The following is a 13,366-nucleotide window of genomic DNA, read 5'->3' as shown; positions in this document are numbered from 1 at the left end:
TAGCCTTCCACAAATATTTGGCAGGAGTAAATTCTCATGGTGTGAATAGAGTCATATGAGTTAAAAATCTCAGTGATACAAGTCTTCATAGAGGTTAAGAAGAAGAATCGATGTGTGAACTGAAGCCTTTTCTGGAAGTATTTCAGGAAGCTCTAGGTGAGGGAAGATGCAGAACCTTGCTGGATGGATTCACAGAATCACACAGAATCACAGAATGGCCAGGGTTGGAAGGGACCTCAAGGATCATGAATCTCCAACCCCCCTGCCACATGCAGGGCCCCATCCAATCTGGCCTTGAACACCTCCAGAGTAGGGGCATCCACAACCTCTCTGAGCAGCCCGTTCCAGCACTCTCTATAAAGAATTTCCCCCTAACATCCAACCCAAATCTCCCCTCCCTCAACTTAAAACCATTTCCCCTCGTCCTGCAGTTATCAACCCTTTCAAAGAGTTGATTCCCCTCCTGTTCGTAGGCTCCCTTTAGGTACTGAAAGGCTGCAATGAGGTCACCCCACAGCCTTCTTTTCTCCAGGCTGAACAAGCCCAGCTCCCTCAGCCTGTCTTCCTAGGGGAGGTGCTCCAGTCCCCTGATCATCTTCGTGGCCCTCCTATGAACCCTCTCCAACAGCTCCCTGTCTTTTATGTACTGGAGGCTTCACACCTGGACACAGCACTCCAGATGGGGCCTCACAAGAGCAGAGTAGAGATGGACAATCACCTCCCTGTCTCTGCTGGCCACCCCTCTTTTGATGGAGCCCAGGATACCATTTGCCTTCCAAGCTGCAAGGGCCCACTGCTGGCTCATGTTAAGTTTCTCATCTATCGAGACCCCCAGGTCCTTCTCCACAGGGCTGCTCTCAAGGATCGCTCCTACCAGTCTGTATGGATGCCTGGGATTCCTCCGACCCAAGTGCAAAACTCAGGTCCCTCTGAATAGCATCCCTTCCTTCTACTGTGTCAACCGTACCACTCAGCTTGGTGTTGTCAGCAAACTTGCTGAGGGTGCACTCGATTCTGTCATCGATATCATTGATAAAGATGTTAAAGAGCACCGGTCCCAAGACAGACCCCTGGGGGACGCCATTCGTTACCGGCCTCCACCTGGACATAGAGCCATTGATGACTAATCTCTCTGCGGCCTTTCAACCAGTTTCTTATCCACTGAGTGGTCCACCCATCAAATCCACATCCCTCCAATTTGGAGGTAAGGATGTGGTGGGGGACCATGTCAAAGGCCTCGCTCAAGTCCAGGTAGACAAGGATTGATGAGGACTGACAAGGCTCATTGCCATGTTGTTCCATATTTATAGATAATTGCTCATAATTCAAAGGACTAAGTCATTGCCTGAAATCTAGTCCCACTGTTTCTGCAATCTGAATTTGGTTCAGCATCCAGAACATCGGTATGTATGGATTTGCATAAGATGTATGGTGTTAGATTCTGAGAATCCCAAGCCTCCTATTTCATGAAGGAAACTCAGTGAAGCCATACAGTCATGTTAAGTTACTGACATGTCAGAGTTAATAAGATGAGCAGGAAGGAAATGTTGCAGAGTTAGCACCACACTGCAATTCAGTTTGGCTTCCAGTCTGCAACTGATCTGTATCCAGTCAGCTTTGAGTAAAAATCCCACAAGCTGCCTTTACTCCTTTGGGTGTATAAACGCAGTTGGGTATTCAAGCCTTTGAATTCATCGCTACATTTTGTCTTAGATCCCTTAAGCTCTTGTGCCAGCCTTCCCAATAGCCCCTGAGGGTTCATGGCAGCTCTATGGTGAAAGTTTTGTTCCTTGTTAATTCCCCCCTTGATATTCAAAATGCGAGAAGTGCTTTTGGTTGAAATATGCAAGCAAGGAAGATCTTACCAAGCCCTTCAAACTGTCAGGATAGTTCAACTCAGATAAAAATATATTGGGGAGGTTCATCCCTTCTTCATAGTGGGCTCTGTGGAGTAAATCTAACTGTAGGCCTTCAGTCAACAGACATATTTGCTTTGCCCATGTGTTGAGTTGGCCAGACTCCATATAAGCACAGCACCGAACCTTGCCTAATATATTTTGCTTTGCAGAAGGCTCAGTAGCCTGGAACAGAGCTGCAGTAACCTCTGCTTCATGATGTCCTGCTGATTGGAGGTTCAGGTTGAGCAGCCTCATGCCTGCCAACAAAATAGTCTGGACAAGTCCTCAGAGGACTGCCTGTTCCATTCCCAAATTCATGCGTAATTGATTTTTCTTTTTTTAATTTTTTTTTTTTTCTACCTTGAGCTCTTGCTATGTCAGAAACCATCTCACTTCCATAGCTGCGGCAATAGGTGTTGGTACTGCGCCAATCTAATGACAACCTTGACTGTGTGCTCCCACACCTTTGTGTACTGCTTAATCACTTTAAATGGAGGGGCTCTGGTACATCTGCTGCATGGTGGAGCCCCTGCTTCTCTGTCCTCTCTCCAGCAGAGATCACTGATGTGGAAATGAGAAACGTGCTGAATAAAAAGCCTGCAGCTGAGGAAACCAAGTGGGAAAGAGATCCTAAGAACAAGGGGAGTTTAGTGATGTTAGTCTCTGGCATATAGTAGCTGGTTATGGACTTAGTCCCAGGGAATGCAGAGAACTAGATTAGGAGTAGTTACAACACATGTGATTGTTCTTGGTATTGCAAGGTGTGGTCACTGGCAGATCTCTTGTGTTGACAGCAAAGGAGAACCATTGCATGCCAGCATTTTCCGTAAGAATCCCTGCATATGAAGAAATGCCTTGTCAAGTAGCATAAGAGCAGTGAAGTGATGTATGGTATGACTAGATTCTGCTCCCTGGGGAGGATATACATCTTATTTTTCCTTTGCTTGCTTCAGCTCCTCCCTTGCCAGATGGATGTTTGTAGTCGGTGGAAGATTTTCACCTTCTTTTCATCCTCCAAGCTTCAGCAACAGCCATTCCCAGAAGAGCTCATTTGTAATCGTTCTAGTGTAGGCAGAGCTTTCTGCTGTTTCCTCATTAATTATCTTTGAAGTTCTGCACTGGATGTGAAAGGTCTGATCTCCTCTTGCAAACCTGTGACTTTTACACACCTCACTACGAATGTCAGATTTTTAAACCCAAATTTAACACTGGTGTGTGTGGGAGCAGAGTGAAGTCCAAAGAAAGACAGGTCAACCTGAAGTAACTCACAGGCCTCTCTCCTCTTTATTTGTGTGTGTAGTGTGATGTGAAGGTTGATTGAGTTGATGTACAATCAGACAATTAGGAGAAAAGTTCTTGCCATGAAATTGAGCTGGTAGCGTTTGCTGAGCATCTTCATCATCTTTTTTTTTTTTTTAATGTGTTACTTTCTCTCTTTCAGAACATGGAAAAGGTGCTGGTCCCTTCTGTCACGTTAATTGTAGGCTGTGGAGTATCTTCGCTGACACTTTTGCTGTTGATTATCATTTATGTCTCTGTTTGGAGGTATGGCTTTCATTCTTTTCTCTTCTTACTGGGGAAAGTAACTGTCTCTTGATCTGCATGGATCCTGGAGGTTTTGCTGTCCCATTTTGGGTGTCTGTTGCCTGAGGAAGAACTACTTTGTAATGAGTGGGTCTTGTAAAAAGTCATCATGGTGGCTTAGTTGGCATTACTCTTTCCTTTTAGTGCCAGAGAAATTAGTACAGTGAAATTAGTACTATGACCTCATGTAGTCTCATTGTTCTGTTTTCAAAAGCTGTGTGTGCTGTTTTCTATGCCTTTATATAGCCCAGGAAACCTTGTTTGCAGAGGGGTGGACGTGCACTGCCTCCTGGCAGGCAAGTTGCTTCAAGGTATTTTGGGCTGGGTCTTTGATAACATCAAAACATCCTTGATCCATTATGAAAACACCTGGCCCGAAGTACTAACAGTACTTTTCAGGAGCTTAAGTGTGGAGTGTGAAGAAGTGTTACATCTCGTGGGCTAAATAATTCTCTAATCCCTTAGCTTTGTTCTGCCTTTGGCTTCAGATGCATATGAGATTCCTTGATACATCGCATTTCAAAGAGCTCCTGTACACCTATGTGGAGATCAGATGCAACCTTAAAGTGCCCCTTTGTAGGGGTGAGAGTGATTTTATAGGAGAGTTGTATTAAACAAAGGTCCACATTGGCCCACATCCCTGTAAAATACATGTTGGTGGACTATTTCAAGTCTGAGAACCCCAAGATATGCATGGGATTCACAGCATTCCACAAGAACTGAGTTTACACTATGTAGACCCATGCCTTTCCTAAACTTGTGACAGACATGCTGAGAGATTCATTACTCTAGATAAACAAAAGAGGAAAATCAGAACCAGGTGAATGACCATGAAATTAGAAAGGAATGGCTACAAAGAATGTACTGTTCATGACCCTTTGTGAGAAGAGATCAGTGCAGGACTCTCACTTTTCAAATGACTCTTCTTAGTAGGAAGGAAAAGGTAAATTCATTTTAGATTTGTGAATTGAGATAATGTTTTCTACCCTTTATTAGAGGAAAGAGACAAGAGAGTTAAAAATGAGCAAAAAGAAAATGCACCTTTTATTGATACTGTGACAGTGCATAGTGGCTAGTTAATTATGGTGAGTGCTCTGAGTTGAAGACTGATCATAATAACATTTATCTAGAACTCAGGTTTTTCCGTGCCTGGGGTATCATTGGATCTGCTCAAGTCCTTGTCCTCTCCTGCTTTTCCTCAGGCTGGGCAGCACTGGGCAGCGCTGGTAGGTGACTTACTGGTGTCACTGGTGTCAGGATCAAGTGGAAAGTTAGGAGAGAGGAGTGAAGAGCAAGTGTTGGAGTCTCACCCTCTCTTTCCTATCAGAAATAAGTTCAGGATCTGAAACTTAAGTTCAGACATGAGGTTGAATCAGTTTGGAGCATGGCGGAGTCATTTGGAGTAATGCAATATGTTTTCTTCCAGGAGCATGCCCCTCAATATTTACTGTCATTGAGGACAGTAAAGTTAATTGTCTGCCCTGTTTAAAATATGCCCTTTTTAATTTCCAATTCCAGCCTTTGTGTTACTATGCCTACACCCAAAATGATCAAGTTCAGTATGAATGGGGGGACATGTCTATGGAAGGCTTGAATGGGCATTTCTGATTTAGCAAGGGATGGACATGCATTTCCAAGTGATCCTGAGACCAGATATATCTTGATTAAAGGGCTCTCTATCCTAAGTCTCTCTGTGTAAATATTTGTAAAGCATGATCAAGTGATCTCTAGAATTTCTCTTTGGTGCGCTGAGTTTGTTTCATTTCTTATCTGTAGATCATGTTTTCATGTTTTCTGAATTTCACAGCATTCCCGTGGCTGAGCCCTGAGCACTCTGTGTGTCCTTTTTATTTTAGGCATAGCTGCTGGACATGAATGTGCTTTTCTAATAATGGTCTCAGGAACATCATATTCAACATTATCTCCTGGCTTTCACTTCGTTTTGTCCCTAGATGTTATACAGTTTATCAGACAGCAGCTGGAGGAATGTTCACAAGGGTATCAGCAGTATTATTCCAGCTGTTGTTGCTAATATACAGGAGCCATATCAAAGTAAACTACCTATCTGCTTAGTCTTCCGTGGAGCACACCCACCAGAGCTCAGCTGTTTTGGGGAGCTTTGGCTGTGAAATTTCTCATTCAGACCTCTGGACAAAGGCATCTGGAGCATGTACACATAGACTCAGCTTGAGTATGATCCTCTTCTGATGAATAGGCTCACTGAGGCTGACAATCTGGAAACCTTCCCAGAATTTTGCCCAACTAGGATTTGTTTATACATGGGAAGCAGAAAGATAGAAAGACAAAATAAAAAGGGGAAAGGAACATGGTGAAGAACAAGAGGCAGAGTAAAAAGGAGGTGATCCCAACTTTGGGCTGCATATCAAAGAGGAAATGGTTTTGTTCCATTCAAAACCTCCAATAATGGTTGTTTCTTAGTGGCACCTACTCAGCCGTCAGCATGACCAGCATGAGTTTCTTGATGAAAGTGATCGCTTCAGAGGCAGCCAACTTGGCACAGTCTCACTTCATGCTGGACATTGTTTCCGTTTGGCGCCTGTTGGTGGCCTGTTGGTGGACTCGCTCCAGTTCCCAGTAGACAGATGGCTGCAAAAACTCTGCTACAGATGGTCCATCTCTGGCCTTATTAGCAGCTTTGGCAGAGAGGTCAGTTGACACATTGGGCCGTAGAAGTGGAGTGCCCTTGTTACCTCTGGTTATGGTTGTCCTAGGTCACAACTGGAAACCATGTGTGTTGGCCATGTTTTCCACCAGCTGTATGGAAAACAGAGGCATTCAGAAAATAAATAATAATAAGAAAAAGATTTTCTCGCTTGAAAGCTGACTTGAAAAATGAAAAGTGGGGAGAAACAGAATTGCTCATGGGTCAGAACAGATTGAATGACTTAGAGCTGTACTTCTTTTCACTTTGGTCTGTGCCACTCCTTGACAGGATGGTGTTTCAGAAGCAGCCTGATGCATTTTCCATCCCTGAACCCAACTGCAGTTCAACAGCCTCCGGAATCAGAGTGACCTTTCCATAGCATGGAGATCAATGCTTGCTATCAAATAGCTCTTCCACCAGCCTGTCAGCATGTAGGGCACGGCAGCAGCTGAATGAATGCTGTATCGCTGAGAGATATCGGTGTAAGCTTTTTTCATTCCCTGTCCATAGAGGCTGAAGATTGATTTAGTGGTTGTCAGCAAGCTCTCAAGTGGCTTTTAATGTTTGCTTTAAACCCAAGAGCTCTGCTTTTTGCTGGGGAGGCTAAGGCACTCTGTGGTCCTGGTGGAAGGCAGCAGGAATGAGTAAGTTTGTGCGGAGAAGGATGTGTAGGAGCACCACGAGAAAGCAAAGTTGGCTCAGTGTTTGCAGAGAAGAGGGGAGCGGAATGGATACAGAGAGACAAACTGCAGGGTTTTCCTATGTTCTCCATCTGTCTTGGGCTTCCCCACATCCCACAAGACCCAGGCCAGAGCAGAAGCTCCCTACATTTGCAGTGAGAGGTTTTCCAAGCTTTGGTGTCTGTGCGCAGTGTGCTTTGATAAATAAGGCAGTCCATGTTGCAGCTAAGGGATAGTGAGAAAGCACTCTGCAGACCTCTCATCTGGCTAAGCATCAAAGCTTCCGTGTTTTCCATCTCTGCCATGAGTTCCTGCCTTCTTTTGCCAAATGTCCTGGATAGGAATCCTGATTTCCTTCTGTGGAATATCCCTGAGCTAGAGGTGATGCAGGAAATAAACAGCAAGAATCATAGCTTGTAAGTGTTCAGTAGTGAGGTCAGGCTGACAAAAAGCAGTATGGAAGCATTAGGAAAGCTGGTTCTCAACTCTATTTGAAACTGATAAAAGATGTGAAAGGCATGAAGAAGGGTTTCTGTAGGTACGACAGCACTAAAGGATGATCCAAGGAAATGCTGAATAGGAAACATGTTCTGATGGAGAAGGACATGGAGAAAATCAGGGTAATTAATCACTGCCCTCTTCATCTTGGTCTACTGCCAACATTTGCTTCCATGGATCCAGGTCCCAGAATCTTGGAGAAGAAACTGGGGAAAAAAGTCACTATGCATCACCATGAAGGAGAAAACTGAGAACTATGTAAAATAGATATTTGCATGCCCATGGCTTCAAATGGGATGATTAGTGTGTTGAGATGGAGCTTGCTGTACAGTAGTGCCAGTATCTATCATCTGGATAGGTTCAAGGTGGTTTGAAGAAATGTTATACTCATCTTTAAAAAGGGCAAGGAGTTGGATCTGCAGAACTACTTGCTGTTCAGTCTGTTCACAGACTTTGGAAAGATGAAAGAGCAAATAGTGAAAAAGACTTTCTCCAAGCAAAATGATGGACAAGAGAGTGATTGGGAATAGACAGCACATATTTTTCAGGGACAGATTGCACCTGACTGACCTGCTTTCCTTCCGTGATGGGATGGCTGGTAGCTTGGATATTGAAGAGAAGTGGGCATTGTATATTTTGTCATTACCGAGGCCTTTGACACAGGCATCTTAGTAAACAAACCAGTGAATTTTGGATTGGATTAATCTGCTAAAGCAGATTAAAATCTGGCTGTAGTTCATGCAGGCTCTGGGTTAAAGATTTGAAGCCTAACCAGCAGCTGGTTACTAGCAGTATCTTTCAGTGATTGGTGCCAGGACCAATATCATTTAATATCTTCATTAACAGCCTGGATGATGGGGAAAAAGGCACTCTTGGCAAGTTCTTGGATGTCTATACCAATATGGAAAGAGTGATTCATATGCTGGAGAGCAGCAATGACAAGTTTCAACAAATTGGAGATATAGGCTGGAGAAATTTTACACCAAAGACAAATGAGCACTTCTGCACCTGGAACTGAACAACTACATGCAGCAGGACAAGCTGGAGGCTGGCTGGCTTGGTAATATCTCCAAAGAAGCCTCAGGGGATCCAGTTGGTGACAATTTATACATAACTCAGCAATGCAATTGTTCAACAGTGAAGGCCTGCACTAATAGTAATATAACCAATAGGTCAAGGGAAATTGTTATTCCCCTCTACTTGACTCTCTTTAAGGCCACATCTGGAATAGCATTTCCATAATACCCACAATACCCCACAATACAGGAGAGAGATCAACAAACTTAATTGAGTCCAGTTTAAGGAGCAATAGAACATAATGCTCAAGGAGAGGCACAGGGAACAAGGAAAGCTTGGGTAGATTGAAGAGAAGAAGTCTGTTAAGGAGGAGACATGAAGAAAGTGGAGTCATAAAACTCACAGATGGATACAGTGCAGGATTTAGGGGCAAAGACTACCAATTGCATCATGAAAAATTCCAACTGGATTGAAGAAAAAATGGCTCTTCACCATGAGTAGTTAAAAACTGAAGCAAATCACCCAGAAGAGGTTATGGCACTTCCCATTCTTAAACGTTTTTGAAATTTGATTGGACAATGCCTTGAAAAACATGACAGGACTTGGAAATCAGCTCTGGTTTGGGCAGAGGATTGAATTGGCAACTCCAGAGGTTTTTTTTTCCAAGCTAAATTATTCTGATATTCTGATTCTACAAGGTGCCAACTCACACTTCATTTTTTGAAGGTTCAGGGATCTGGGGAACAGGAACTTCTGGTAGATAACAGCAAGCATGGAGAAAGAAAAGGCTTTTCAGGGGGGAAAAAATGTGAAAACAGCTGTTTATTAACCCCTTACTTTCACATGCAGACTACATTTACACTCAACTCATTTTTTACTATTTCTTTTTTTAACAGAGGAAATTTCCTAAATGAGCATTAATGCCGTAGTGTTCCTACACAGACTTAGCACATCCCATTCTTACCAGCACATTGTCCAAATCCCCCTTTCTATCCCATAGAAGCTGCTGACTATAGATGTGATACATATTTTACTTCACACAGTCAGAACATCCGAAGATTGATGGCTTGATATCCTACAAATGGAGTAAGATTCAGATGCCCCTTATTATTGTATTTGAAACAAGTAAAACAGCAAAATCTGGGATCAAACTGGCCAAGGAATAACTCCAGGCTTGTTTTACTTGCAGCAAATCCAATTTCTAGCTGAGCTGGAAACCTAAATTTTGAAATGTGTTATGGGGTTGGAGTGTGTTTCAAGAAAGAACTACTTATAAACCAGTTTTCTAACAAAGCTGATGTAAAGTGAGTCTGCTTTTCATCAGTGACTGTTTTTTGTATCCAGAAAAACATATTCTCAACATTTGTATTTATCTAGAAGGAAAACTAGCAGGGAAGTTAAAATCCAAGTTTCACAGTCTCCAATAGATCTAAAGCACAGATTCTTTCTTAGCTCAATATAGATATGCAGTAAACTCATCTTGTCCTACCAGTCAGAAATGCAGACTCTACAGCCAGAGTGTGACTGACACACTCTTGCTAAAATTAATTAATGAAATTAAATTCTTAGTATAAATAGTTGATGTACTGGAATATACAAAATAATCCTGCATTAGCCTCCAGGGATGAGCTGTCTGGTTAATAGATCTGTTTCTAATTTTTATTGACATCAGTTTCTACTCTTTACTCATCTGGTATTCAGGCAGGGCACTTACTGCATCACTGAGATTACTCATACGTGTAAGGGTTGGTTATGGTCAGGTCCTGAGTCAATCCTTAAAGACTTGCACTTTTGCAATTCCCTTTTAATTTTATTAGATACATAAAAGCACCTTCAAAGAAATTTTCCTCTGTAGCCAGTCATTTGAATTAACTGTGCACATACTTCAGCAGCAAGTTGGTGCTGTGCTGCACATTGTAAATGAGAAATGACAAGTGGCTTGCTCCTGCAAGGTGCTGAAGGCAACAGCTTCCTAACTTGGATTCCTGATGTCCCAGACCCACGGTTACAGCTACATATTTGGCCTAGTTTTGAGAAGCGTTAAACCTCTCCATCTGGAAAAACAAACAAACAACAAAAAAAAACAACCCAAACCAACCACAATTTCTTTTCACTTCTGGATCTGTTGTTAGGTTAAACAAAGGGGAATGCTGAATCACAAGCACTTTGTTGTGAAGATGCATGTTCGTAACCTGCTTTCATCGCCAGCATGCTTGTGGCTCTTCTTATTTGGGAATCTTTCCATGTGTTGCGTGTATGTTTTCTTCTAAGCTCCTTTCCAAGTCCCCTACCAAGTGAGCAGAGCTGAAGGGGACTACAGCACTCAATACTATTTTAGAAAAGGTTTAGAGTAGGGAGCAGGCTAGCCCCTGATTTTTTGGCTCATGCTCGTAACTCCAACATTGATGGGGAGGATTGAGAGGTCTGTGCACCACACCCAAGCTCTCCTCCTCCTTTTTCCCCTTGTACTTGTCTGTTTAACACACGAGATCTGAAGAAAGTGGGCCGTCTCTTACCATGGGATTGTGTAAAGCCCAGTGGCTTCATGCAAGGTGTAACAGGGTGGATCTCCTTCCCCTCTTCTCTTTCTGCAGGTATATCCGCTCAGAGCGCTCGGTCATTCTTATCAACTTCTGCCTGTCCATCATCTCCTCCAATGCTCTCATCCTGATCGGACAGACCCAGACGCGGAATAAGGTAGGAGATACGTTGGACCTTGTTTGTTTGTTTGCTTTGCTCCTGATTTAGCGTTGAAACAATCCGCTCAGCAGTGCTTCCTCTTTTTCCTTCCATCTGTTAATTAGCGACGTGTCAAAGACATGACTAAATGGCAGATTTCAATTTTCTCTCTCACTCGCTCTTTGATAATTTGTCAGCATCCTCAGGGCTTTGATTAAAACCAATGTGATATTTTTGAATATCTGCCTCGAGTAGCTGGCACATGGCACGGTGAAAAAACATGGTTATTTGTGAGGCTTTAACCATTTTATTTTCCAAAAATTACAAAGGAAGACAGATTGAGAAAGAGCTAAAAAAGCAATAACACTCAGCATCTCAGCATTACATTTATTTCTACAGCAACGTTTATGCTCCAAGCCTAAAGCACTTGGCAGATGTTAAGGAAAGCAGCCACCAAGAACACCTTTCTTGGAGTGGGAAGCGTCGCTGTGCACATCATGCACATTGCAGAGCTGAGACCACAAGAGACTTGGAAGTCACAGTGCCAATTGAGCAGTGAAGACGAGAACTGAGCATGGATTTTCAAGCCATGGGCATAGATTGCAGGGTACTATCATGGCTTTTCACATTAGAGATGCAGATGGAGAGGTGTTATGTTATTGTATGACTTTTCTCCAGCTAAATTACTTTCTCTGTTGGCAGCTAGCATAACAAATCACTGCTCATGTTTAATATTTTCCTATTGTACATCTTCCTCTCTCTTCAAGTGCTCCAGCCATATTAACTCCTCTAAGCAGAAAACTGAGGCCAAAAGTGTCTTCCAGCTCCTCCTGCTGCTGAAGTCACGATCAGAAATCAAAATTTAGCTTTTAATTAACAGTAACCAGCCAATTTATTCGAGTCTGGACCTTGACATCCAGAGCATGCTGTCACTTTTGGAAGCATTTCTGCAGAGAAGCCTCGGGCTTTAATGAATCACAGAGACTCACTGCTATGCGAAGCCTTTTAGGTCAGAGCAGGGTGATGTTTTAAAGAAAGCTTTACAGCTACTTGAGTCATACCTGTGGAGAAAAGTTTGGGGAGATGCAGACAAGTGACCCTGTTGCTCTTAAACCAACACCGTTCTGAAGCATTGCAAAGCAGAGCTGTCTTTCATGGTCAGCATGGTTAACCTGGAGCAAGAATTGAGAAGGGGGTGATCAGCTCTGTATTGCTATTCTAAGGGTGCATTGCAACCCCAAGTGTGTGCGAGGAGCAACTTTTTATAGAAGGAAGACTGAGAGATGCTCATCATGTCCAACCATGAGAGGACCTCCTATTTGGTTATCCTTCTTCACTCCAGGATAGGAGGTGGATATTGTTAACCCTCTCCCATCTCCTTAACAACAGTTGGGAGCTCAGTTTCCTTCTTACACTTTTTCTCATAGTTGCTTTGGATGTTAAGTGTCAGAGCTGTTAGTGAGGATTCAAAGCTCCCAGCTCTAATTGCGTGAGGCAGATTAGTTCTTTGGACATACATATGCATGAAACACCATAAATAGAAAGGTTATTCTTGGGATTCCACTCTGCTGTCTAGTAAACAGTCTCTATCACAGAGCACAGAAAGAAAACTGAACAAAGAAGGGATGAAAGACTGTAAATTTGGAACCTATTCACATTCAATCATTGATAGTGGAGCTTCCTAAAATATTAGTGATTAAATTATAATTGCAATTACACTAGGAGAATTTCTACAGTACTAGTTTCCTGGGAAATGCCAAATACTCCGTCATTTTCATCTGCATAACCTCAAAGGCAAGACTCCACACCTGGATTTGCTACGCTTTTTAAAGATGAAAGGCCCAGGAAAAGGCTAAAAAATTACAGTCAGCAATAATGTGATACAAAAGAAATGAATTCGGTGTATCTCAAAGACGGGGCTATGTGCTGGATGGAAGCAAATTTCTCCTCTTTTAGAAAAACAAGGACTAATGGCCTTTACAACCATATCTCCTTGGGGAAATTGGGAAAACAAGAGGGAAAATTCTCTTGTTCCCAAATCTGAGTAAAATTATCTGCTTGTTTTTAATGGATTTTAAATGAGGGCCATTCACTGTCATAAATGTGCATTGTTTTTGTGGTGCTCCTCTCTCTTCTTTTCCCCTTTCCCTCAGAACTACCTAGTTGAGTGAGTATTTCTGGAAAATAAATGTCCCAGGTGGAAAAATGGAAAGCAGACGTCTTTTCTCCCCTTTACAAACTGCTGGCAAAGAGGGCAGAAAAACTCTGCTGATGCAGAACAAAATCAGCTCAGATAAACTGATGCTGTCATTTCTGGCAGTAGCTAAAAAAAAAAACAAAACAAC

At 42.7% G+C, this 13,366-nt stretch overlaps 1 protein-coding gene across 2 annotated transcripts in view; it reads left to right on the top strand.

The window, feature by feature from the left end:
- The window catches only part of ADGRB1 (adhesion G protein-coupled receptor B1), a 277,331-nt gene that overhangs the window by 207,467 nt on the left and 56,498 nt on the right, over positions 1–13,366 (top strand). The window contains exons 19-21 of one of the 2 annotated variants that reach the window (XM_048938834.1): positions 3,340–3,443; positions 4,613–4,708; positions 10,937–11,039. In XM_048938834.1, coding sequence (XP_048794791.1) covers positions 3,340–3,443; positions 4,613–4,708; positions 10,937–11,039 — 303 coding nt within the window. The remainder of the gene's footprint in view (positions 1–3,339; positions 3,444–4,612; positions 4,709–10,936; positions 11,040–13,366) is intronic. The other variant, XM_048938835.1, reaches the window with a different exon arrangement.

The sequence above is a fragment of the Lagopus muta genome, chromosome 3 (assembly GCF_023343835.1).
Source record: "Lagopus muta isolate bLagMut1 chromosome 3, bLagMut1 primary, whole genome shotgun sequence".
Classification (NCBI taxonomy): Eukaryota; Metazoa; Chordata; class Aves; order Galliformes; family Phasianidae; genus Lagopus; species Lagopus muta.
Note: the sequence above shows the minus strand (reverse complement) of the source record. Positions and strands in the feature narration are given on the sequence as shown.